The 27867-nt window shown below is 33.8% G+C and overlaps 5 protein-coding genes across 6 annotated transcripts; all 5 read right to left on the reverse strand.

The window, feature by feature from the left end:
• Positions 1 to 2023: 2023 nt before the first annotated feature.
• Positions 2024 to 2563, reverse strand: LOC148764982 (uncharacterized). The gene has a single exon (XM_088812639.1). The coding sequence runs from the start codon at positions 2543 to 2545 to the stop codon at positions 2024 to 2026; it is 522 nt and encodes a 173-aa protein (XP_088668765.1). The 5' UTR covers positions 2546 to 2563.
• A 299-nt stretch (positions 2564 to 2862) lies between these two features.
• LOC148764983 (uncharacterized) lies at positions 2863 to 4416 on the reverse strand. The gene is made up of 2 exons (XM_088812640.1): positions 3931 to 4416; positions 2863 to 2934 (listed from the first exon to the last, which is right to left on the reverse strand). The coding sequence occupies exons 1-2, from the start codon at positions 4414 to 4416 to the stop codon at positions 2863 to 2865; spliced, it is 558 nt and encodes a 185-aa protein (XP_088668766.1).
• Positions 4417 to 6602: 2186 nt separating this feature from the next.
• LOC105950265 (uncharacterized) lies at positions 6603 to 8865 on the reverse strand. The gene is made up of 3 exons (XM_088813507.1): positions 8203 to 8865; positions 6940 to 6996; positions 6603 to 6838 (listed from the first exon to the last, which is right to left on the reverse strand). Exons 1-2 carry the CDS (start codon positions 8677 to 8679, stop codon positions 6955 to 6957), a joined length of 519 nt encoding a protein of 172 aa, XP_088669633.1. The 5' UTR covers positions 8680 to 8865; the 3' UTR covers positions 6603 to 6838; positions 6940 to 6954.
• A 3377-nt stretch (positions 8866 to 12242) lies between these two features.
• Positions 12243 to 18253, reverse strand: LOC105956634 (uncharacterized). Of its 2 annotated transcripts, none has more exons than XM_088813505.1 (17): positions 17566 to 18253; positions 16896 to 16997; positions 16729 to 16795; positions 16427 to 16614; positions 16061 to 16285; positions 15505 to 15588; positions 15359 to 15406; positions 15208 to 15272; positions 14892 to 14940; positions 14490 to 14772; positions 14019 to 14158; positions 13758 to 13838; positions 13602 to 13676; positions 13226 to 13280; positions 13085 to 13148; positions 12841 to 12991; positions 12243 to 12738 (listed from the first exon to the last, which is right to left on the reverse strand). In XM_088813505.1, exons 1-17 carry the CDS (start codon positions 17986 to 17988, stop codon positions 12535 to 12537), a joined length of 2304 nt encoding a protein of 767 aa, XP_088669631.1. In that variant the 5' UTR covers positions 17989 to 18253; the 3' UTR covers positions 12243 to 12534. The 2 variants fall into 2 exon arrangements, with proteins under 2 accessions (XP_088669631.1, XP_088669630.1); XM_088813504.1 differs by having other exon boundaries at positions 16427 to 16629; positions 17566 to 18244.
• A 515-nt stretch (positions 18254 to 18768) lies between these two features.
• Positions 18769 to 22311, reverse strand: LOC105956492 (uncharacterized). Its single transcript, XM_088813506.1, has 4 exons — positions 21596 to 22311; positions 20601 to 20642; positions 19477 to 19575; positions 18769 to 19049 (listed from the first exon to the last, which is right to left on the reverse strand). Exons 1-4 carry the CDS (start codon positions 22088 to 22090, stop codon positions 19008 to 19010), a joined length of 678 nt encoding a protein of 225 aa, XP_088669632.1. The 5' UTR covers positions 22091 to 22311; the 3' UTR covers positions 18769 to 19007.
• Positions 22312 to 27867: the final 5556 nt, after the last annotated feature.

Here is a 27867-nt window from a genome sequence, read left to right on the forward strand (position 1 = left end):
GAACCACATTCCTGATATTTTTTTATCCCTAACTTGCCCTTATACCCTAGAATATAATCTTTATTTACGTCTCTCCAACCTAGATCTGTTTTTTTTATTATCTCTCTTTCTCTCGTTCTCTCTACCCCTATCTCTCGCTCTCTCTTCATTTCCCTCTCTCGCCCTCTTGTTCTCTCACTCTCTCCCATCGCTATCCACTCCATGGTCAATGGAGGCGGTGGCTATGGTGGTGGTGGTCGCTGAGGCACAATTATAGAGATAGCGGAGATGGCGACATGACAGTGGTGGTATGGTGGGGGTAGATATGGCTTTTGTGATGGTAGTGGTCGAGTATGGTCATGGCGGTCGCGGTTGTAGAGGCACGGTTATGGCGATAGCGGTGATGGCGGCATGACGGTGGTGGGTATAGAGGGGGTAGATATGGCGGATGCGATGGTGATGGTGGGTATGCTGGTGGTGCTTGGGTGGATCGAGGGTTGGTGAGGGAATTTGGTGGGGCGGGTCTAAAAATTTTCGATTTGATGTCTTTAGAAGTCATGAGTGTGTATGAGTGTATGGCGGCTGGCGGCTAAGGTTCATATGAGGAGTTAGAGTTTTAAGATATCTGCAGATGTTTGTTGGTGACTACGGATTACTAAGGTTCTTATGGTGTCTGTAGATGACTAGAACCGAAAAAGAATTAAAAAATCATAATTTTCAATATTATGTAGAAAAAAAAGAAAAAAAAAAGAAATTCTTATAATAATGAAAAAAACAAAAAGAGAAACATATTCTACGTAAAAGGTAAAATAACAAAAATTCTAGATGCAAAATAGAAAATGTAAAATAATACCATATACACCATTGTACACCATAGTATGTTTTACAATTTGCTGTAATTTCGAATTTTTGCGTGGAGGGGCATTTTTTGAATGAATATAATAAAGGATGTGAAACAAATGTTTAATTATGTTTGTCATTTAGTTCTAATAAGTTTTGTTCACACCGACTTATATCCTAAGGTCCCTGTATATGATAATAGGATAGATCCTAAAAAAATAATATGACATGTGGAACGCACGTGTACCTGTCTAGTAAAAGATTTTTTTTTGTAAAGAGTAACGAAATGTCAACAAAATCCATAAAATAAATAACTTCATCTTGCGTGACCCAACGCCCTTGTGCTCACACTCCACCATTAAACCAACCCATAATCCGACGGCTCACCTAAATCATAAAAATTAAATAAACAAGCATCGTTTAATAAATAATCCCACTAAGAACATTGGCTAAAATTGCACATATACAGTAATTTAAATTAATCAAAATATGGAAAAAGGTTTTGGGAACATAAGCTACATAGATCCTTCATATTGAGCATCTTGAGACATAAAATAAATAAGGGAAAAATAACCATCAAAAAATAATTCAACCAATATTAAAGAAAACTTGAACTACACTTACACTGCTAGCCTCGGACGCTTCTTCGCCCCATTTATTTGTTGCATTGTGAAATTGAAGCTCATCCGTATTAGTATTATCCACATTCTGTTATGTATGCGGCAATTTAAAAAGACAAGTGTACAACTATTAGTAAATATTTTGGTAACAAATGGTTGAAATATTTTGGTAACAAATGGTTGACGCTAGGGTTCAAATTAAAGGGTCGGGATATTTGGGATTTCAAAATTGATCCTATTGTTGACTACAAATGGCTATAGTCGACCACGGATGCCTAGTGGCTCTACGAATCAAAGGGGTTGCGCCGTGATTTTAAGAAACTGATGTAGAGTTTCCAAAATGACTACAGTCGATTGCGGATGACAATAGCTCTAGAACTACAACTTACTGAATCCCAAAATGTGACTGCGGATGACCACAATTGACTACAAACCGTGTGTTAACTATGTTTTATATGCTAAAACTTTTTTTTCATTACTTTGTCGTTTTCTTTAAATGCAATTACCAATGGATCAACGAATATTGTATGAATTAATTAAGTGCGTGGCGAATCATGATATAAGGTAGATGCAATAAATCTCAATTAAACAACAACAACAACAAAAAATTTAATTACCTCATCCTGATGATCATCATTGGGTGAACGGAGTTGAGGGGTTTTCATCTTCTCAGCCAACAAATTCCGCATGGAATGGTTATCCAAAAAATCCGTCGTAGGGTGGTGGTGCTCGAATTTCCCTTCGTCGTAGCAACTGCAGCACAGGTTGAAGGTGTTTGGTTCATTTTTTTCACATGTAAGGCATGAAAAGTGGAGACCTGGCAACGAGCCTGTACATGCACTGCACCATCGCATTACGTATATGTTGTGTACGAAGTGAAGGACCAAAACCTCTTCCAAATCCAAATTTCCGTCGCCGTTTCTGTCAAAGGAGTTGAACATTTTGTCATTTGCGTAACGTTGACTTACCATAGTCTTGTACTCGTCAAAGCTGACTTTGCCCTTGCAGTTGACGTCCATCGATCGAAAGTAGTTTTTGGCCCTTTCTATCTCCTCATTTGTTGCTCTTGCATAGTAGGCTTTTGCAATCTTGCGTACCTCGTCCATGTTGTCATCTTGCTTTCTTGTTGCCTATTCCGTCACGAACGAACCACGTATATGAGGGAATGACAACCCTGAAGGTAATAGCCATAATCGACTACTATGGCTAACTTAAGAAGATTTGAGGTGAACTTGGAAATTAAGAAATAATAGTGACTTGCAATAGAGATTGATTTTGAAAAAGAAAAGGGAGGAATAATAAGTACTGCATCCATTTCTTATGGGCTTAAGGACAGGAAATGAATCTCATAACTTTATTTGTTTTAAAACGTATACTCAAACTGTTAGGGCGATAGTTCCCGTAGTGATTGATGGAAGAGGAATCAGTCGTGTGAGAGGTTAACTAAGTTTTCGAGGGGCTGAGGAACCCAAGCCGCATACAATGCCAATGTCGCCTATTGAGTGTATATTTTACACCCGATTATACTCCTTTGTGAAGGTACTTTCGGGAAATTTAATTGATATTTGATGTTTCGTTGATAGGATAGCTTGTTTTCGGTAGTCAGCAGATGGTATAATAACCAGAGGTTTTAGCCCTCGCTACCCCTATATAATCTCTAATTGCTATAAAAACCATCGTGTTAAAAATATTAGCAAGAATATAATCCCCTACGAAAGTAAGTGAAAGCCAAAAGACCCTTGCGAGGTGACCATACACTCACCATTTATACGACTACTTTTTTTTATTTTTCTTCATTTTTCTCTTTTTCTTTTTCTTTTATTTTTTTTTCTTCTTCTAATATATTATTTATGTATTTTTTAAAAAAATTGAAATATTATGAAAAATCTAGTAATGGTAGTTTTGTCATATCAATAAAGTCAAAACTTAAATCCCACGAAATGAGCGGTGGGTTAAATAAATCATAATATAGGGAGGGGGGGCGGGGTCGTTGCTAATTTTATTTAACACGAGGACTTTTTTGGCAATTAAAGATTACACATGGGGTGTATGCTAATTAATAGCTCACAACAACCGTGTATGGATGAGAAGAGCATGGCTTGTTTAAGAAAATAAAATTCAATTGTTTACTTTGAAGGTTTCTCAATATAAGTAATTGACATCACGATGTAAGATTGAGAGAATATAGTAACAACGTACAACATGTAAAATTAAGGGAAAAAATAAGAAGTAAATGACAATTAATATCCCTCCAATCCTCTGTTACACTAAACCAAAAAAAAAAAAAAATTAAATTCAATTTATTCCTCTTTTATTGTTAGAGGTGACAATATTTGTAGATCCAAGTGCGCATTTACTCGAGTTTTTAGTGGGTTCATGAATCTTTAATGTATATTTTGTATTACATTAGGAATGGATCCCGTCAATTAATTAATATTTGTGCGTGAAAAATGTTAACATACAATTAATAAAACTCCAAATAATTAAGTACCTGATCATTATCTGTAAGTTGAGTGATTTGAGCGATGATCAATTTCTGAGTCTGCAACCTCCGCAAAGAACAGCTATCCAAAAAGCTGGCCGTAGGGTGGTGGTGCTTGAATTTCCCCGCGCCGTAGCAACCGTAGCAGAGGTCGCAGCTTTTGTTGGGGTAGTCTTTTTCACACTGTAGGCATGAAAAGTAGTGACCATGCAACGACCCCCCGCAGGCATCGCACCATCGCAGCCCGCATATGTTGTGTATGAAGTTAAGGGCCAAAAACTCTTCGAAATCCAAACTTCCGTCGCCATTTTTGTCAAGGCACTTGAACACTGCTTCACTTGCGTAATAAGGATTTACAGGACTCCTGTACTCGGCAAGGCTGATTTTGCCGTCGCGGTTGACATCCAGTGATCGAAAGTAGTTTTTGGCCTTTTCTTTCTCCTCGTCTGTTGCTCTTGCATAGTAGGCCTTCGCCACCAGATGTACCTGCTCCATGATCTGATCTTGTTTTCTTCTTCCCAAATTATTTAAAACTAAAAATAAAAAAATTGAAGAAATGCAGAAGATTAATTTAGAATTGTACTTTTATGTTTCTTGAATTGGTAATTACAAATATTAAAGAAAGCAGTAGAGGCCAGCTACAACTTGGAGATGATGATCCAGTCTTCCTCTATTTGACTTAGATTAATCGATCGGGGACGACTTGCGAATGCTATATTATTTTATAATAGGGACAATTTGCTATCCGAATGGGAAGTGTAGAAATTTGTTATAGGTTAGGCTTTGGGGGTTCGGATTTTTTGGGAACTTTTCTTTTATATATAAATTAGCAAAAACCAGTAAATAGAACAGAGAAAAAGAAAGGGTTTCTTCTGACCAACCATTCTTATTATTCTTGGTTTAACGAGGACGACAATAATAACAAACCAGTTTGGCAGTAAATGAAAGACTTCGACTCTCCACCATAACGACGAACTAAATATTGCTTACCATTTTCATATCACAAAATTACATATGGCAGATATGGATTAATTGTAATAGAATTCTCCATTAGAGATGGACCAAAATCTTCATGCAACTAAGACTTTGTAAATTGTCAAATATATAAAATATAACATGCTAAATAATATAAACAATATATAGCATGTATAGTCTCATATAAATTCCACGAACTAATTCTGAAATTATTCCGGTAGGTAATCATGAATTAAGTAAATATATCCATAATGCTATCAAGTATCAGCAGTGCATTAGATCATCTTAAATTGAAATGACCAAGTTATTGTAGCAAAGTTTTCTAACAATTCATGCAATACAAATTCAACCAAGAAAAAAAAAATCTATTAATATGGCTACAATCACGTTCAGTAAGAAACATAAACAATTTCACATTCATCATCAAATATATTCACCCCTCATCCTACAGTGCATATTTATTCATAAGCTTCTTAGTGCACTGTATTCTAAATATTATGATAAAACATTCATAATACAATTTCATATCAAATCCTCGAAACATGAAATAAACCAGCAAGGTATTATAATCCTTTGACAATATACAATCACACATTTATCGTCGCTATTCATTGAATCCGGAATGAATGCAAATGATAAAATAATTTGCTACACCACATACCAAAAATAATCATTGTGATATTTATACCATACTATAACATTAAGCATGCTTCCAATAATTACGAATCACATCATATTTTGAGATTATCCACGGTATAAATGAAGTAATGACTTGAAAATAAATATGTACTTCATGCATTTCATGCCATTAAATAGATCTAGTGCATCTCTTACGAAATCGAAATTGCAAGGGATTACGGCTTACTTGAAACGCTTAAACCCAAATGTTGAAGAATATATTGTACTCTTCGAACAAGATTATCATTTCACGAACGAACTCGAATCACAAGTTTTTCAAGCATCCACATGCCAAAAATGGTTCATTTTTCACGAGCACCTGAATCACAAATTCTTCAAGTATCCTAGTCCCACGAAAGATTGTCTTTCCACGATCACGACGAGCATTTCGTGCAGATAACGTGTTGTAAAATCGCCTATTTAATCTAGCTCTTTGATTTGTGATTGTTGAAATACATAAGAACATAATAACAATAATAGAGAGAGAATGAGAGAACACAAGTAAACAAGATCCGTAGAGAGATAATTGTGGGATACTTAGGGGAGGGGAGATTCTGATTTATATAGATGCAAACCACCGGAAGTTACATGGGAGTTCCATGGAAGTTATACCCTACATACATCATGTAGGGAGTTATGGGATAATTGGTAAGTTGAGAATCTCTAGTGGCGTAGTGGAGAGTTATAAACTCCGAGTGGCTTAAGATAGGAATAACCATATTATATATTATTTACAACAGTAAGTTTCTTTTCGTTTATTGTAATTAAGACCTATCAACTAAAAATTCAATATTTGTTCTACATTTTTTTCCTTAGTCCAATTTCATCTAGATTGTGAATTATTAATCTTTTATATTCTAAACGAAGTTTCGAAATTATATTCCGTGTACTCGTACAGGTTAAGCAGTGCACCATCTCGAGTACTATCATAATACAATACTTGTGCATTTAATAAATTGATAACAATCAATACATATTAAAAGCATTTAAAGTTTAAACACCTATTTGCGGATTCTCGTGAGTGATTAAAATCAATGAACTTTATTATTATTGAGATCATTTACATAGCAAAAAATAAAAAAAGGAAAATTAGAATTTTAATTTACTATTCTAACAATGACAAACCTAAATAAAGCATAATTTGCGATTAATTAATTAATCCAAATTAAATAGTGTATGATTGTAATGCAAATGTGTTCTATGTTAATGAGATGAACACCATTTGGAAAAGTTTCTTCTTGTTGTTCTCTCCATTCTGCATAATCTGATAAACAAAACAATACAAGTATTTCAGGCATAAAATACTTCTTCTTAGCAACGAGATATGCGTAAACTCACAAAAAAAAAAAAATGAAGTATTCTTACACCGGTGGCTTTGTCTTACTCAGCGTCCCATGCATTTCTTGCATTGTAAAATTCAACCTGATGCATATTAGTATCATTTAGATTCTATAGTATAACAAAAGGCTCGTTTGGATTTGCAGGATATATGTATAAGGAGTCGGTTAAAGTACTTAAAACCTATTAAATTAATTAGTGACATTTTTGTGCTCAAAGGAGATTTTTAGGAAACGAAAGAATGGCCAAGAGCACAATATATATGTGAAAGTGTTGTGGTGAAGGGAAGAACACAGAAGTATTAATGTAGAGATTTTTTACTAAGTCAAGAATATTGAAGTGCTCCAACATATATATGCTCACCAAATGATTTACTACTGCAGAAAGTTCTCATTTCTTACTAGTTCTTGTTTATATCAATCTGATCTTGAGTACACAATTTATAAAATCGAGTATATACGCAAGTAGTCGGTCCATTCCTAGTTCCACAAGTTCTTATGAAATGTAAAAGCTTATCAAAATACTCGAAGGTTTCTTGTCCAACTTTGTTATTCTAAGAGAACTGCTAGAAGATACTGCATATGTCCCAATTTAAATTACGTTTTGAGTTGTTGCGCATATATTAAGAAAATCAATAAATGTACATACATTATAGTAAAAAAAAACCATAGAAAATCACTAAAATATCATTGACATTATTTTTTTCTATAAATAATTAGTTAGGGGTGATAAATGGTGAAATTGAAAATAATGCAATTAATACTTTATTGAAAATCTAGAAATGACAAATAATTTGGGATGATAAAAACTTTAAAAAAGGACAATAATATGGGACAGAGAAAATAACAACAAATTATATATACTTTTGAACAATGAGTCCAACTAAAAATTAGTTGGATCAGACCTAGTTGAAGTCAATGGATCCAAGGGAATTTCCATTGCATGCACTTTAATTGTTGTATGTTGTATCAATTAATCACTTTATTTGTTCCATAATAACCGTATATTTTGAAAAATATTCATATTTCAAATTATCTGTTACTTTCGATTTTCAGTACTGCACTGCATTAACTGCATATTTTTTTGTTTTAACCTTATTAATTCAACTCCAAGTATTAACTCTTTCTTATCACATCATTAAATGATCAGTGTTATCTTAGTCTTTTGAATGAATCTTTCCCTAAAATCGATCAAGACACATTTATTCACATTCTTAATACATTTGCAAAACTGAAAAACGACAATGAACAGAGATCTATGCTAAAAAAAAAAACAAAAAAAAAGAAATACCTCATCATTAGGTAGACCTAATTGAGCGGTGCTCATGGTCTTAGCCAGCAGCATCCGCATGGAACGGTCATCCAAAAAGCTCGTCGTAGAGTGGTCGTGCTTGAATTTGCCTCCGCTGTAGCAAGTGCAGCACAGATCGTACGTCTTGGGGTAATTCTTTTCACAGATGGTGCACGAAAAGTAGGGGCCTAGTAGCCAACCGCGGCAGCTTCCGTCGCATATCCTCATCCCGCATTTCTGCATATAGTGAAGCACTAAGACCTCCTCGAAATCCAAGCTCCCGTCGCCGTTCTCGTCGAGGCAGTTGAAAAGCGACTCGTGCGTGTAGGCACGGCGTACGAGGCTCTTGTACTCGGCCAGGTTGACTTTGCCGTCGCAGTCGCCGTCGAGCGACCGGAAGAATTTCTTGGCCGCTTCTTTCTCTTCGTCTGTTGCTCTCGAGTACTGGGCCTTTGCCACTCTACGTATTTCGTTCATGATCGATCGATCGGTCGATCGATCTGGTTTTTATTTCTTCTACAAATGGAATATCAAATTAAAGAATATGATTTTTATGATGATCGATCTGGTAAATTGGCATGATATATTAATTTACAAAAGTGCTATTGTGTTCATGAAGTGGTAATGTATATATAATTATTAAAGAAAAGAAAGCACGACCTGGAGTGATTAATGATCGATGATCGGGTCTTTCTCTCAATTTGTGTTATAGATTAATCGATCTACGACTTTATAATCATATTTATATTTTGAATATTATTATAAGTTTAAATACATATATACAATTTGTTTCTTGTCTAACTACACCTATAATTTTTAAGATGATGACAAGGAAATATTATATGTATACATTAGTTTTGTAAATGATGGGGAATGTCAACTCTCTCCACTAGTTGTTGGTCACGTTATAATTATAACTGCGGGAAAATTACTGTCACTCCCGAGGTACGGCTAAATTACGAAAAACACCATCTTGTTTAGGTAATTACATCCACTCTTCATTTTAAATATTTTTATATAAAATTTATGTAATTCGGTTATTTACCGAACCAAATCGTATATTTAGTTCGGTAAACGGCATGAAATGTTGGCGTCCCAAAATTTCGGTTCGATTTTACCGATTTAACATCCCTAAATTTACCTATGGGCGGTATTTTCTTAAAATAGTACATAGCTGAGTGGGTGGCTGTAATTACCCAAACATGATGGGTGTTTTCGTAGTTTGACCATAATTCATGGGTGGCAGTAATTTGCCCTTATAACTAATTTACCCAAATTGTTTTTCATTTAAATGATAAATTACCATGTATAATTTTTATTTCGGATGATTGGTATTATAAATGCAATTTCCCAAAAAAAAAAAAAAAAAAAAAAAAGGACCTTAAGATAATCTTCCTCAATCCGAACAACTTGCGATAAACAATTAAATTAATGTCGAAGAATTCATCTTAATGATGACAAGAATTAGATCGGAATACACATTTGGGATAAAGTGTACCGAGTTGTATATTTTAAAGAGGGTGGTTTCTTCCATTTTATGGATGTTCAAATAATGGTGAATAAGGAGAGCCGTATTCGATGGGTAAAGTCCTTTGAATAGGTAAAGTTCAGGAAGGTGTAAAGACTAAACCGTAATGGTTTCTTCCATTTTACACCAACCCCCTTACAGTGTACGGATTTTATTTATGTATTTCAGGGAATAGACTTAACACAGTTTCAAATATTTTCTTTTATTTCTCACCTATTTAACAGAATGTATAATAGATTGCACACATTTCTATTAAAAAACTCAATCAACAATTAATTAGAGGGTGATTTTGGTTATTACGGATAGATAGGGGTTTTTCGTTATTTAGCCTACGTTCAAGGGAGTTTTCGTAATTTACCCTTTGAATTTTTCTCATGTAAATTTATATACTTATTTTAATATTTATTATACCAATAAAAAATATTATGGTTAAATCGTGATTTTTACTTATGTTAGCGAGCAAGTCGGACCCATCAACCCGCTACACCCGTCAAACCCGTGAAAAACCGCCCCGTTGGGACCGGACGGATAGATCCATCCATAGGATTGGGTCCTAAAATGGTGAAGAACCGTGGGTTTGGGTCTTAGACGGGTTCAATTTTTTTTAATACCCGTGAAACCCGTCCCGCCCCGCCATACAAAACGACGTCGTTTTGTTTACATTATATAGTATAATAAATTAATAATATAAATAAATAAATAAAGTATCTCTAGTGTATCAAATACATAAATCAACTAAACTATAATTGTGGAAGTAATAGTTATAAAGATTATGAAAATCTCTAAGAAAATGTAGGAAAAAAAACATATATATACAACGGTCAACACACGGCAGGAAAAAAAGGAAGAAAATGTGTTGAATGAAGTTGAATAGCGTTGGTTATGCTTGAAAAAACTATATTTATTTTATTTAAATTTTGTCTTCTAAGTTATGAATTATTTATTTTTAGTTTTATATTAATTTTTATTTACTCTTGACATTTACATTATTTATGTTTGGTTTCAATTTAAAATTTTAGGTTATTCATTTTAGCTTCTAATTATTCTCCCGTAAAACTTATAAATTATATATAAAAAAGAAAATAGTTTAGACGATAACGGGTTTCGACCCGTAAAGGTTGGGTCCTACTACAAACCCGCCATGGACCCGCCTATCGTAAACCCGTTAAAAACTCACAAGTTTGGTTCTTCAAAATCAAGAACCGTTGTTTGACGGGACGAGGGCGGGTTTTGATAGAACCCGCGGGTTTATGGCCCGCGCACACCCCTAACAGCGAGTACACATAGTCCACGACGCCAGCCACAATTAATTTTTTTTTTATAATAATTATTTAAAATGGAAGGGGTGGTTTTTTTTAATTTTCAGACTTGGGTCAAACGGTGTTAATGTCAAAGGTTTTCACACTGACGGCGAAGGCCACATTGAGACAATTTTTGAAGTACATGGGTTCAAATCGACGCAATCGAGAGTAGAAGGGGATAAAGTGATATCGAGTCAAAGTACAAGAGAAAAAGTGGAATTTACCCAAATAATTAAGATGAATATGAGGAAAAAAAGGTAGTTGAGTCATGAATAAATATAGACAAAATAATATAAAACTAAATATTTCAATAAATATAGACAAAATAATATAAAACTAAATATTTCAATATTTAGGAAAATTAGAATTGAAAGAAATTATCAATCACAATATTTTTACATAATTTAGTTTATACTATTAGTTTGCTAACAAGTTAAATAAAAATTTAAAAAATACCCAAGAAAACTAATAAGACACGTGCAACGCACGTGCACCTGCCTAGTAAGTTTAAATACATATATACAATTTGTTTGTTGTCTAACAACACGTATAATATTTAAGATGATGACAAGGAAATATTATATGTATACACTAGTTTTGCAAATGATGGGGAATGTCAACTCTCTCCATTAGTTGTTGGTCACATGATAATTATAACTGAGGGAAAATTACGGTCACTTCCAAGGTACGGCTAAATTACGAAAAACACTCTCTTATTTAGGTAATTACATCCACCTCTCATTTTAAATATTTTTATATAAAATTTATATAATTCGATTATTTACCGAACCAAATCGTATATTTAGTTCGGTAAACGGTATGAAATGTTGGCGTCCCAAAATTTCGGTTCGATTTTAACGATTTAACATCCCTAAATTTACCTATGGGCGAGAATTTCGTAAAATGGTGCATAGTTGAGGGGTGGCTGTAATTACCCAAACAAGAGGGGTGTTTTCGTAGTTTAACCATAACTCAAGGGTGGCCGTAATTTGCCCTTATAACTAATTTACCCAAATTGTTTTTTCATTTAAATGATAAATTACCAAGTATAATTTTTATTTCGGATGATTGGTATTATAAATATTAAATTAATGTCGAAGAATTCATCTTAATGATGACAACAAAATTTTGAATGTACTATATATATATATCGCAGGTGTTGTTAAAACTTTGGTCGAGAAAAATAATGTAGGAAAGAGTAACTGTAAGTCTTTCATCAAAATCATCAACATGTTAATGACCAAGGCAAATTCGTCAGAAGCTACAACCTCATAAGCAGGTAACAAGAAAATCAATCAATTTTTACGTACATTTTCCGATCTCGTTATCCACCCGGTCTTAGCCTCCGATCTTTCATCCCTGCCACCTAATTAAGGATGCAAAAATCTTTCAAAATTCATATGTACACAATTAGCTTCTCGACACATAGTTCAATGTTCAACTTCAAACACACAAAGAAATTTCGCACTCAAATTTTTCCATCAACAATACTTGCTCTGTTATTCATCTTAATGGGCGAATCAATTTTGATGCCTTTACGACTCTTTGGGTCCACTTGTGGTTGACCACTTCTAATGACTTTTCGAGATTATCACAAGCTGTAGAAATATCTTCCTCCGTGATCGGAGACTCGTTCTTCAGGGCAAAAATTACTTCATGGGAATCATGTTCAAGTAGCTGGAGGAAGAGGAGGCTTTTCCCAAATACCTGCCGGAAAAAAAAAAAAAACGAACTTAGCAGCATGAAATGCTTTGGAATCATCTTTCTATTTCTTTTATTTTAATTTTGTGAAATGCGTTCGCTTCTTACCTTCTTTAAACTCGAATGTATTGCAACTTTCACGGTTGGGGAGTCCAATACCACATTAATGACGAATAGACCTTCCTCGGAAAGCGAGTTTTTCGCGTTCTGAAGAAAAGATTCCTCAACAAAATCTGCTGAAGGACAGGTCAAGCCAGAACTGCATGCACAATAACAGTACAAAGATGAAACAAATAAAATGAAAACTAGACAGAGCAGAATAAATCTATATATTAAAACCGGCATGCATTGCCTTAATTCTGGTGAGTTCACATCAACTATAAGTATGTCAAGTTTGCTGCAAGAGGATTCTCCTTCTGCATGAACAACAACGCAAACTTTCAGTAACGAGCGTATCATTATTTGTCGGTGGAATATATTTGAATTTATTTACCTGCCTCAGAATCTGCTTTCTCCCTCACAAATTGAAGTCCATCAGCAATACGTACCTGAGTAGGAAAAAGAGAGAAATAGATTAAACATTGCAGTTTTAGAATATAACATGGCATATCCCAAATAGTACTCTCTGTGATCGAACTGTATAGAGCGTTGAAGTATTTCCTCAGGATTTCGATTTCCTGATGCTCCATTATGCAATTTTTTCACATTCATCTTTCATAAATTTATTATACCATCACATTTGCAGAAGAAATCCAGAGAAGATACTAAACAAAACATACTCCTAATTACATCTACCAATCTTTCATCAGAATATCTCGTTACGATGAAAACCATACTAGAACTATAAAAAATAAAATACTACATTTTACCCTTAATCGTCCATCTTCTGTAAAACCGAAATATTTTTGAGCAACATCCAAAACCACAGGATCTACCTCAACAACCTGCCAAATTAGAAACTTGCATGCATGAGAAAAAGATAGCAAAATAAAAATGGTACTCAGTGGTTCAGTATTTCATTATACCTCAATATTTAGAGTAGGTAGCCAATTCTTCATGAACATAGGAAGCAATCCTGCTCCAAGACCGATAATCACTGTTTCCACCTGGAAAAAGAGGGTAAAAAGCCGCCACTTTCAGTTTAAGATCGTATTGAAAAGCAATTAAGAATAGTAGTGCAGTGCTAGTATACTTAGGACTCATAATTATGAAAAGAGAGGTTAGCTTTTTTTCCTCCTTGCTCGGTAATTTTAACGGATACATCCAAGAAAATGTAGATGGCTCACCATAGCCCCAGTGGAGCTAGATCCTTTCAGACGAGGAGAAATCAGCATCAATCCAGAAATAATTATATTGTGGTACGTATGTGCCAAATAGTTGTGATCAACTTTCCCTTCATCACTTGATGCTCTGCCACTACTACTTCCTATTGATATAACAGTAATAACTGTAAAAAGATATGTCGATTCTTTGCTCTGTAAATAATACTTGTTCTATGATTTACAGGGAACCAGAAATCTATCTGCATGTCAAGGAAGATGAACTTGAAGTCGACAAATCCTATTAAATATTTGGGATTGAGAGATTCAGAAATAAGCTGATCGATGAACTGTAAACTCATTGAAGTACGAAGATGCAGAGAAATTTTTATTTAACTAGGCATAAAAACAAACATAACTCGGGTACAAACTTAGAATGTAAACATCGCATTTTTCAGAAGTTAAAAAAGAAAGAGCATAGCTCAAAGCGACCCTCACCAGGTTTCCTCTTCTGTCCTTTCTTCTTGGTTTTTGAAGGAGTCTGCACTTTCTTTTCCTCTACTTCACTCGATAAAAGGGCTTCCGATTGCATTTTGTTTTCCTTTGCTTCACTCGATAAAAGAGCTTTTGATTGCACCACTCTATGGGTTCTTTCGAAAGTAAGGCGGCGGAAAACAACATCTTCTATTTTACAATTAAGATCATCATCATCATTCCGACCCTGGTCCTTAAGGTAGACTACTTCGTCTACAACAATTGTACCCGTCAAACCAGATGTAACCTGGATTAACCAAACCAAAGAAATATCGAGAATGAGCAAGAGAGATCTAAACTTTTGAGCCACATATTTGCATTTCAGAACCATGTAAACAAATAGAGAAGATAGAATAGTTATCGAACCTGGTGTACAATAACTTGATCCTTAAGCACTTCATTTGCAGTCATAAACCTGAATAAAGATCCATTTATCCTTTTAGTAGGAGAAGTTGCACATATAAGACTGTAATTATGTCCAAAAAAAGACAAGACAGATGCAAAAGAACGATGAAAACTTGTAAGCTACAAAACAAAATACACATCAACAGTGATGTATATCACTTTTCAAGAATAAAACAGTACTCACACAAGAAGAAAGCAAGATTAAAAAGAAGTACACAAATGAAATCAACTATCGGATATTCTATTAATGGACAAATAGTTGCTGATTTGCACTTACGTAATTTGAAATTCATAACCACAACATCCTAGAACCAATTTCCTGACTAAATGAGTGAGATCCATCTGAAACAAGGAAAACCAAAATTTTAAGAAGCCGTCAAATGTAACGACAATAATTTACAGCTATTGAAAGTATAGTTGGATATTACCTCGATAAGCTCCATAGAAGCATAAAAATTGCTGGAATCTAGTAAAATCTAAACAAATCCAAATAATTTAATAATTAAAAGATGTCATATTAAAAGATAAGAAGGAAGAAAATAAAATAAGTTTATCCGTGCAGGAAAGATCTTACAATCAGTGACCTAGCAGCCTTCAAATATGCGGCAAAGCGCATTAGTCCTTCTTCTGATGAAAAGAACCAGTCATCAACTCGTGTCTGAAATTTAAAATTTAGTCACATGACAGTTGGCTAAAAAGACAAGTGCATCGAATATGCAATAATAAATAAAATAAAGACATTGCAAACAATGGTGCATGCTAGTTGAAGCTGGTTTAGTTGGAATTGTCAAAGGCATAAGTACAAAGGTGAAAAACAGAAGCAATGCTGTCCTAATCCTTTTGACTATAGCTAAACTGTAAATTAAATGACAGGAAAAGCATAATATATCCTACGGAAAAAGAAATAACAAATAAAATAAATAAATTAAAACATTTCTACTTGATAAATGTTTTATTCCGTAAGCTCAAAATGAGGATGCTGAAATTGGATAATACAATCAAAATGAGCAACTTAAAAATAAAGTCATGTAGAACTGTCTTCAGATTTTTATGAATCGAACTACAAAAGCATGTCAGAGTCAATACAAGTAAAATAAATAAAAGTACAAAGAGTAAGATAAAAGACTAACACTTGGAACGACGAACACAGCAAATTGGTTTGGGATAGTTGCAGATTGTTCCTCAGCATCAACAAGTATACCCTTATAAAAACGGGGTCCTTTGTCACCTAAAATAAGCTTCACCGTACGACCTGGTTCGAAGTCTGTAAGGTTTCCAAGATTCAGGTCTTTCAATGTGTATAATTCTGATCGAAATTTTTGTTCTCTTTCAAATGCTTTGTAGAATCCATGAGCCTAAAACACATTGAAAAGGTTAAATCCCTTCCTACAGATATAGCTGTGAACAATATGTTGAATTGAACTAGCAAAGAGCATCAAAAGCACTCAGCTCTTAAAGCATCATATGAAGTCGAAAAAAGGTGAAAGTGCTTTTACCTGAGTACCGTGAGATTCAACAGAGTATTTATCCATAAATGATGATATCATTGGAACAGAAACACCATTATCTTTCTCAACAACCACCATAAAGGTCGTCCGCAGGTTTCGGTTTTCAGAGGATGGTTCATTAGAAATGGTATACAGACTCATTTTCCATCCAAACCGGAACATGGAGAAAAGTAGATCTGAGGAAAATATATCTTTACATTCACCGAAATAGAATAAAAGAAAACGAGGGAGAAGTGAGTTTTGCAGCATCATGCCAAAGCTTTTCACCAATATGGTACGAGGAACAATACCTGGGACATGGGATTCTCCTAACGTGAGACAAATATATTTTCTGCGATGTGTTAAAATCCTTTTTACCTGTTAAATACACAAAAATAACAGGATAGTAAAAGCTTTTGCATACTCAAAGAAAAAAAGATCCAAGTCGATCGGTATCGCTTTCAGAGGATATATACACCTTAGAAATATACTGATTCCCTGGTGTACAGCCAAGCTCAGGCACCATTAATGCATCCAATCCTCCTTTGTCGATAATCGCGTCGAAGGTCTTATCTCCAAACTGAACAGAATTCAAAAAACACAATTAGAAAACAAAATTTCATGCTGTGCTTATACTTATGGAGTGCCAATTTGGATATTACGTGTTTGCATTTGAAAACAAAATAAAACGATTGGAAGAAAATCTATTATGAATAACTTTTGATTTACGAGTACCCTATTTGCTGGATTCCAAGCCCTGTACTATTTCGGTTATTAACGGTAATAAACAGTCCTTCAGATAAAACATATCATCATCCATCAGTCATCAACATCGATAATTCGGCAGCACAAAGCGACAACAACTTCACAGTAATCACTTGCAACTAAATTCTATAAAAAATAATTAGAAAAAATAAAAACCATCAACAAACCATCTCTGTGTACAATTTTTCATTTTCTGATAACTGGAGAAATAAAATGTCGAATCCCCAAATCAACCGAAAATCCAAAATCCATTTTCTCAATTCAATTGCCTCATTAAAGCCACAATAACTTCACAGTAATCACTTGCAAATATATTCCATAAAAAATAATTAAAAAAAAAAAAACGGTGGGGGGCGAGACGAAGAATCGGAAACAGCAATTACCGGCATAACAGTGATGTCCATAACCTGCCACTTCATCTCCGGCCGTTCTGCCGTGTTCCTCCTCGACATTTCGGTAATCACCACCTTTGAGAAATCGACGTTCGTAATCTGCTTGAATCCAGCATCGTACAGATGCTCCGAAAGCTTCGAGTTCCCACACCCCGGCACCAAAATATTCAGATCCGCCGGTTGTACGGACGGCGGCGCGTCCACGGCGGATTCCGGCAGTAACACTGGCAGAGATGAGAGGTGGTGAGTGAGTAGACTCTGGAGTTGGGGCCAGTCGGCATACCACTCGAAATAATCGGAGGTGCATCTAATTTTGAAAAATTGATCCCAATTCGTTTTGTTCTTCAAGTCTGCGAAGGTTCTGAACAGATCTTTTTCTGGTAGTTTCTGCTGTTGCTTCTTCTTTCTCCCCATTTTTTTTGGCTATGGCGGTGCGTGTTTTGGGTGTGAGATGCGGTTATTGGGGTTTAATTTCAGAGGGTGCAATTTGAAATGAAAGAAAGAGGGAATGAGAAAAGTTGACGCGCGCGGCAATTGGAATAATCGGAGAGAGAGAGAGAGAGAGAGAGAGAGAGGAACCGTAACTGTTTTCTGTTAGTAAATTAGATTTCGTGCATTATCAGCTTTATTAATTTCTGACTGGTTAATTACTTGGTATTCAATCCAACCTAAAGTGCACATACAATTGTTGAATTCTGTAAATAAATCCTCAATTATTGGGTAAACTAAAACCACCTTAGAGGTATGGTCAAATTACGAAAATCATCCTTCTGTTTGGGTAATTACATCCACCCATTAATTATAAGTGTTCTTACATATCCAATCTTGTGGTTTCACATTTAGTGGAATCTTCTAAATTATATAGAATATTCTCAATTATGTACCCGTTTTGTTATACGAGCTCCACATTTTTAAACAAGATGATCATAAAATGTGTGTTTTGGCTTGTATACATCAGATTGTGGTGTATCAGAAATTGTATTTTTTGCACAAAACGAGTACAAAATAGATAACATTCCACGAAATCTAGAAGATTACGTTGAATTTGACACCATAAGAGTGTAGATGTAAGAAGATTCATAGTTAAGGAGTACCTTCAATTATCCAAACATGAGTTTTTTCGTAATTTATATATAATAATTTATATATAAATACAAAAACATCGCTTGTGTGAGGAATGAAGAAAATACGGCATCACTTGACAACTTGTTTTCTAAAAAAATTAAAATTCTCTTAAGCATCTTTTGTTCACATTTCGGAAATAAAACTTGTTATAAGTGAAACTTTAATTGATTAACATGAAAATCATAATGTATAAATTGAGATATATAGACAACACAAATTCATAACAATAATAGAAACGAAATGAGAATAAAATCCACAAAAGTAAACGGCTTCATCTTGCGCGACCGTCCGTACATGCTTTCTTTTGCTCACGCTTGACCTTTGAACCAACCCCTGACCCTACTGCTCATCTGATCGAATCATATAAATTACATACATGATACATAAGTGTCGCTTAGTAATTTCAGTCAGAACAATTAATGACACAAATTTTCAAAAAAGTCGAAACTCCTTAAGACAAAATCTCACATACTCGTTTCAATTAATCATACACGTACAACGACCAATATTTGTAGGAACATTGTATTCTAAAATTCCATACACTAATTCAATGCTATAATAATAACAACAAACAAGTGAATTTAAATATGAATGCAATGCACATGATCATCATGCTTGAAAGTACATTAATTTGTTATATATTATGTATGTTCATACGATCATCGTACACCATATGCGAAGCTTGTTATTTTATTTTTGTCAAATCATTTATTTAATTTCATGTAGATAGATATAATAAGTAAATTGAGGATAACGAAAACTTGAAACTACACTTACACTGCTAGCCTCGGAATCTTCTTCGCCCCATTTATTTGTTGCATTATGAAACTGAAGCTCATCCGTATTAGGCTCATCCGTATCAGTATTATCCACATTCTGTTATATGGCAATTTAGAAATACAAGTGTACAGTTATAATTAAATATTTTCAACTTAATGAGCAATAAGAATATGATTAACATTTTTATACTAATGTGCAACACGAGATCAATTAGTTATGATTTATGATTTACACTATTTTTACTCTAAAGTCGAAGTTACAAAAGAGATGTTTGCCAAGCAAGACAACATTATCTGATATGAAATGGCATATACAGTTAAACCTCTATAAATTAATACAGTTGGGACCATCATAATTCCATTAATTTAGCGAAATATTTACTTATCGATAAATTAATAATTATTAACTTATACATTAATTAATAATTTCTTAATTTATGAAATTATTTTTATTATTATTTTCAATAAATACATGTTTTTAAATTTTTTTACTTGTATATTATTTATTGTACCATTAGCTCAATGCACTATAAAACCCGTTTCACAAAAAGAAGCTCTTAAAGCATGAAGGGTATTGAACAATTTCATGTTGATTTATGCGAAAGCTATACCAGAAGTTCTAACCATGTTAAGAAAAGTGAGGCACGAGATTGATGGTAATGTGAACTTCAATAAGAAACAAACAACAAATAAATTGTATTTTATTAAACCTTCATAGAACTATAAAATATGCATTGTACCATGTAATTAGAGAACTACTTTTATGAATTAGTAATTTGTATATTATATAGGGCTTCTTAAAATTTTGGAATATAATGTGTATTATCTTATAAATTGCGAATTATTAATTTAGCAAGTTACGTTGTACTCGAGTCGGACTAGGAAAATTTATTATTTAAGCGAGGTTATTAATTTATCGAGGTTCTACTAGGTTGATTTTTCTTGCAGATTCTGAAGCTTGGAAGGATTTTGATAAGCAATATCATTGATTTGCATAAAATCCTCAGAATTCAAAACAAATAAGCCTGGACTAGCTAGATAGTTATAAATTTAGTCGTTTTGATAACATGAAATATTCGTGTAGGTTATGACATATAACATACAACATTGGCATGAACGAACCTGATTTGACGATGTTCCGTCGGGTTCCCCATCTATGATTATCTGAACGAGATATTGATTCATATATGAGAATATTGATTGATGATTAGGAAAAAAAATATAGAAATTTCGAGTCCGAACAAAAGATGCAAAAACTAGAGAATCAATAAATTTCCATGCTACAAATTTATGGATGGTAAACGATCTATCTGCATACGGTGAATTGTTAAATATGGGATTCTATGTGCAGTATTATTTAGCATGCACAAAAATACCACCGTATGTGCATACTGGATATATCACCGTATTTTTCCTTAGATTTTTAAAATTTATTATATATAGAATTGTTAATACTGGATATGTTTAATATATAATAATAATTGTGTGAGAATAATTAATTTACTTAACATTATTTATATAAGTTTTATAATCATTATACATTGTGGCATTGTTGTATCATGTATGTATGTTTATTGTTAGGTAATTTTCAATAATGTGTTCTGGCCCACCGATAAATATTCTTGTATTCTTTAAGGGGATCACAAGTTTAAATGCTGCAAGATTCATTTTCTCTCTCATTTCTCCCGTTTCTTTCTATCTTTCTATCAATTTCTATTTCGAAAAGATTTTTGCGCTTCTTCTTTCATCCTGGGCTTATTTAGAGTTTCCAAATCGACTATAGTTGACTATGGATTACTACGGATGCCTTGCGGTTGTATGAATCAAAGGGGCAGCGCTATGATTTAAAAAGGACAGATGTAGGGTTTCCAAAATGGCCGTAGTCGATTACAGACGATCCTATAGTCAACTACGAATGACTAGCTAGAATTACAACTTTCTTAAGCCCCAACATGTGATAACGAATGACTATAGTTGACTACGTTATTTGTAGACGACGTTCGACAAAGTAAACTTATTGACATAAAATATAAATTAAAAAAATTAAAAAATAAATAAGTAAGACAGATGCAATAAATTTCAATTACATTAAACGAAAAGAAAATAAAAATTATTACCTCTTCCTGATCATCATCGTGGGGTGGACGAAGTTGAGGGCCGGCGGTGTTGAAGTTCTTAGCCAACAAATTCCGCATAGAATGGCTATCCAAGAAATCGGCCGCCGGGTGTTGGTGGTCGTATTGTCCTGCGCCGTAGCAACTGCAGCAGAGGTCGTAAGTGTCGGGGTGATTCTTTTCGCACGGTATGCATGAAAAGTAGGCGCCCGGCATCGACCTCGCGCACGCATGGCAAGTTCGAAGGGGGCCTTTCGTCATTATGAAGTGGAGGGCCAAGACTTCGTCGAAGTCCAAACTCTCGTCGCCGTTTCTGTCGAGGCCGGTGAATAGCGTGTCGTTTGCGTACGGACGGCTCACGAGAGTCTTGTACTCCGCGAGGCTGACCCTGCCGTCGGAGTCGCCGTCGAGTGATCGGAAGAATTCTTTGGCCAATTCTTTCTCCTGATCTGTTGCTCTCGCGAAGTAGGCCTTTCCCACAGCGCGTAACTCGTCCATTATCTCTCTTAGTGTTTTTCTTTCCCTTTTTGCCCCTTTCTCTCTAAAAAAAACAAAAGGAATTGCAGAAAATGTTTGGATGATTAATCGTGAAGGCTTTGAGAAGGTTATTGATTCGAATATTATAAATAGTTTCTCTTCCAATTTCGCATTTTTTTAAGATGACTAACAAAATTTTATATGTATTATTTAATTAGGTCAATGTTCTAATACCATCTCCCTCTAACTAATTGTTTTTTCTTTCATTTATATATCCAATTAACATATTTCCCTTTTTTTTTCTTTTTTTTTGGAAGTTTCAAACACTTGACAATGCATAATTTTAATAAGAAGCAATTTGAGACAAAAATAAATAAATAAATAAATAAACAAAATACTAAAATCAAATAGTATTAAATGTACGAACAACATATTTATTTATTTCAATAAAAGTCCGTCGTCTATTTAACAAATGTCATCACGGTGTTATTAGGTAGAGGTCTCCCAATCTGCTTCTGAAAGAGCCTTCTCCGTTTCAATTGAGTCAACTCATTTCAATCAGACAATTAATAAGTTGTAAATGAATTGATTTAAGATCCATTTAACTTTGTTGAGTTAATTGATTTAAAAGACATGTGACAAACTTGGAACAGAAAGAAATTTTTTTTTTTTGATAAACTAGCTCACATATTGAAATCATAAGTAGGGTCTTTCTTCTCAATTTAGTCTTAACTATAGTAATTATGCAACCTAGTGAGCTAGCTATATTCCTCTAATTCTTATAAATAATTAATCAAAATTTAATCACGATCGAATACCCCAAAGCATTAAAGAAAGAACGAGAGGGAATGGGTACCCTTCTTATACTATTGACTTTGACTTTTTCTTTCTTCTTTATAAAAGAATAAATAAGTCTTTGATTAATGGTCGAAATAGACAGAATCTGGGCGAGTTGAGGTAAAGTTTGTAATTTTGAAGAATTCGTCGGTGAGCTTAACTAAATCATCTAATTGGACAATTTTCCTAGTCATCTTCACGATCACAACAAAATTTTGTATTTAATAATTAGGTCCAGCGAATTGTTGTGAGACATTGGATACTTGGAAAATGCTAAAAAGAATTGAATTAATGTCAAATAAATTTTTAATATGGACATTAGTGCCACCCCAATTTGTTATCTCTGTCGGACCCTTAAAATTTTAGGAGTGCATAATACATTTATCTTCTCTAGTTCTCTCTTCTAGTCTTTTCAAATATGTCATGTGGCATGAGACTCCCAATTGGAGTGTCCACATTTAATTCATGATTGGGGAGTGTATGTGGGGCCCTTTTAATAATTTTAACATATTTTTTGAATGACGTGACAAATCAATATAACTTTAATTATTTATTTTTCTTTTTGTTTTTCCTTTTTGAGAAGTACTAATTAATTCTAATAATTATTTAATTATTTTATAGTTTTTAGAAATCACAAATTTAAATTTCATTGATTTTAATATTAATAGTAAAAGAAATGTTATATATTCATTAATATGGTAAAAAAAAACTTATATTTAAATTTTAATAATTCAGTTCTACTATAATAATACAAGAAATATTTATTTTACAATTAAATTTTAATTTCATAAGTATTTTAATTTTAATTTATTTGATTGTTCCACGTACATCTCTCATATTGATCATTTTTATTATAAGAAATGTTAAAATAAATTGTCATGAAATTTAATTTTACTAAATTCGATTACAATATAAAATATAATATGAACAATGTGAAAATAAATGAACATTAAATCACAACTACAATTAGAAATACTCATAAGCAATAGATATTTAGACATCTACTTCTCCGTAGATATTCCACAAATGGTTCATTAAATCAGATCTCAAAACTTCATTGGTTCGTCGATTGCGGATCCGACTAAGACGTGCTGAGATATAGGGTGGCCAAATCGATGGATCTCGTTCATATTGAGGGGGGCGGAAATTCTCTTCTGGAAGTGGTGCCCATGGTTCGAGGTCAGTTCCACGCTCATCTTCTATAATCATGTTATGAAGTATAATGCATGTTTTCATTATATTACATATATCCTATTTTGACCAATAACGGATGGGTCCTTGCGTTATACCCCATTTAATTTGTAGAACACCAAATGCACGCTCCACGTCTTTTCTAACTGATTCTTGTTTTGTCGCAAATAATTTTTCTTTCGCATTGGTGGGATGAGCAATGATTTGAATAAGAGTTGCATATTTGGGGTAAATACCATCAGTTAAGTAATAACCCATCGTATATGAACGACCGTTCACCGTATAATTAACTGGAGGCATTCTACCATGTATCATATTATTAAACAGTGGAGAATGGTCCAAGACAATAATATCATTATTTCCACCCGACATGCCAAAAAAGGAATGCCAAATCCATGTATCATGCGATGCAACTGCTTCTAAAATTAAAGTTGGTTTGTGGTGGTGACCCCTATGTGTGAGGTGCCAAGCAGTTGGACAATTTTTCCATTGCCAATGCATACAATCTAAAGATCCAAGTATACCTGGAAAACCTCGAGATTCACCTTCTTGTAGGAGATGATGGATATCATGTGCATTTGGTGACCGCAAGTACTGTTCTTCATAAAGTTCACTTATGGATAAACAAAACTCTTAAAGTTTCATTAGCAGTCACCTCCCCTATCTTCAAATATTCATCACAGTAATCAACGGATGCTCCATAAGCAAGAATCCGAAGTGCAGCAGTTATCTTTTGAATAGATGAGAAGCCAAGACGACCACGTCCATCTCTCTTTCAGGTGAAGTATCTGTTACGCTTTTCAATATCATTCTGAATATGAAGAAACAAGTCCATGCGCATCCTAAAACGCCTGTGAAAATAATATGATGGAAAAGTACATTTTCAGAAAAATAATCTTTCCATAATAAGTTATGACTCTCTTCGCGATCACGCTATATATATTGTCGCTGATGCGGTTGTTCCTCAGATGCTAAAATTAATCCAGGGATAAAATTAATCATTTTTTGAGATTCTTTCTCCATACGAAGAGAAAGAAGTTCTTCCTCCTCTGAAGATGATGATGAAGATGAAGAACTAAATGATTTAATGTGTGCGAATTCATCTGAAGGAAACCATCCAGATGAAGAAGCCATATTTTCGGATAAAATTTATTGTGCATATACAATCTCTCAGAGGACAATATTTATAGACGCTGGAAAATTAAGATAATTGAAGTTAAAAAATTCATTAAAATAATTAAAGTTGAGAAACCAATAAGATAATTTAATTTAAAAAAAATAAGATAATTAAAGTTGAGATACTCGAGAAAATAATTGAGGTTCGGAAACCAATGTGATAATTAGAGTTGGAAAAAAAGTAAAAAATAATTGATAGAATATCTGAAATTGAGATAATCGAGAAAATAATGCACTTATAGACAGTCTGTAAAGTTGAGAAAAATAATTGAGGTCTTCTCAAGCACATGTCTTCTACAATACTAAGATTGAGAAAATCGAGAAATCTATCCACAAAATCTATGCAATGAGATAATTAGAGTTGGAAAAAAAAGTAAAAAATAATTGACAAAATATCTGAAATTGAGATAATCGAGAAAATAATGCACTTGTAGACAGTCTATAAAGTTGAGAAAAATAATTGAGGTCTTCTGAAGCACATGTCTTCTACAACACTAAAATTAAGAAAATCGAGAAATCTATCCACAAAATCTATCAAATGAAATAATTAGAGTTGGAAAAAAAAGTAAAAAATGATTGACAAAATATCTGAAATTGAGATAATCGAGAAAATAATGCAATTATAAACAGTCTGTAAAGTTGAGAAAAAAAATTGAGGTATTCTGAAGCACATGTCTTCTACAACACTAAAACTGAGAAAATCGGAAATCTATCCACAAAATCTATCCAATGAGATAATTAGAGTTGGAAAAAAGTAAAAAATAATTGACAAAATAGCTGAAATTGAGATAATCGAGAAAATAATGCAATTATAAACAGTCTGTAAAGTTGAGAAAAATAATTGAGGTCTTCTGAAGCACATGTCTTCTACAATACTAAAATTGAGAAAATCGAGAAATCTATCCACAAAATATATCAAATGAGATCATTAGAGTTGGAAAAAAAGTAAAAAATAATTGACAAAATATCTGAAACTGAGATAATCGAGAAAATAATGCACTTATAGACAGTCTGTAAAGTTGAGAAAAATAACTGAGGTCTTGTGAAGCACATATCTTCTACAACACTAAAATTGAGAAAATCGAGGAATCTATCAACAAATTCTATCCACTTAAAATCTATCCATATATCTATCAACTAAAAATCTATCAACAAAATTTATCCACAAAATATCTATCTACAAAATCTACCCACTTGTTAAACTCTATCTACAAAATATATATACAAAATATTATAAATACGAGTTATACATGATGTTATCATTCATCCCTCCAGTTTACTTATAAGATAAAGTCTTTCAATTTACTATGAATCCACGTTTTCCCTTCAATTATGGAATCAATCCTGAGTATAGCTCTCAACCACCACCACAAAGAGTCTCAAACATTTCCTCAACAAATTTTCATACAATCCTTACAATTTTAATATACAATTACAACCATTTTCACAATTTCCCTATAATCCTTTCATCTATGCGAGGCCATCTCAATTACCAAATCAAGAGCAATCACAAAGTACAAGCAAATCAGGTTAAAAGACCAAGGCTCTGGGGCGAAATAAGAACTGGAATATGGAAGAGATGACGCACTGTGCAAGGCATGGGGTTACGTGTTTCAGAAGATGCAATAGTTGGTACTGAGAGTTAATTGCATACAGCCCCCTGTGAAACATCTAATTGTCGAAAAAACCCTTATGTTAAAAAAATTAGCATTAAACCCCCTATGATGGGTTTTATTTAGCTCACCGCTCCTTATCGAAATAAAATGCGTTGACTGCTGTGTAATTACGATATTACCCTTATAAATAACAACTCTCCCCAAATTGTGAAACAGACCCACTGCCAAAAAAAAAATTTAAATATACCATATCCCTCTTTAATTTATAAATATTAAAATTAAAAAGAACTAAACAATTATGCGAACAAATATAATGCAAAAAGTATAAACTAAATATATATTTATTTTTTTAACTTTTTAAATGTTAGTTTTTTATTTTAAAAATAAATATAAAATCATAAAAAGAAAAAAGAAAATTAAAAATATCATCTTCTCTGCAATCCCCCTCCTTCTCCTTGCAATCCCTCGTGCTCCTCTGTGCATTCCACCATTTCCGCCGCCTGTCGCCGCCGACCAAGAATTGAAATATGGAGATAGGAAGATGGTAATCACAAACAATACCTTCGCCATGGGTGAACTCGATTTGATCGATTACCTTCGTCGGCGGTGGCTCCGGCAACTGCAAATTCAATTTACAATCCTTCAAAATCCTTCGAAGATATCCTCTCGACATCCACATTAAAACCAATCCCAATTTCTAGCAAAATATGCCCAAATCGGCTGTACTATGGGTGGGGCACCATTTCCGCCATCCACCATGGACGAAATCGATGGTGGAACTTGAGCAGCACTCACCATCTTCGCCATCCACCGTGGACGAAATCGGTGGCGGAAGATAAACAAAACTTCGCTGGAACACAATTATGGGGAAACAATCGAAGCACGTTCGACTCGGTTGCCGGAACATGTTGACGTAGATGGGTTCCGATGGAACTCAGAGAAGAAGCAGGTGAGGCGTGGTTGCTGGAGAGGAAATGA

Source organism: Erythranthe guttata, chromosome 14 (genome assembly GCF_056151865.1).
Source record: "Erythranthe guttata isolate IM_541 chromosome 14, IM_541, whole genome shotgun sequence".
NCBI classification, from domain to species: Eukaryota; Viridiplantae; Streptophyta; class Magnoliopsida; order Lamiales; family Phrymaceae; genus Erythranthe; species Erythranthe guttata.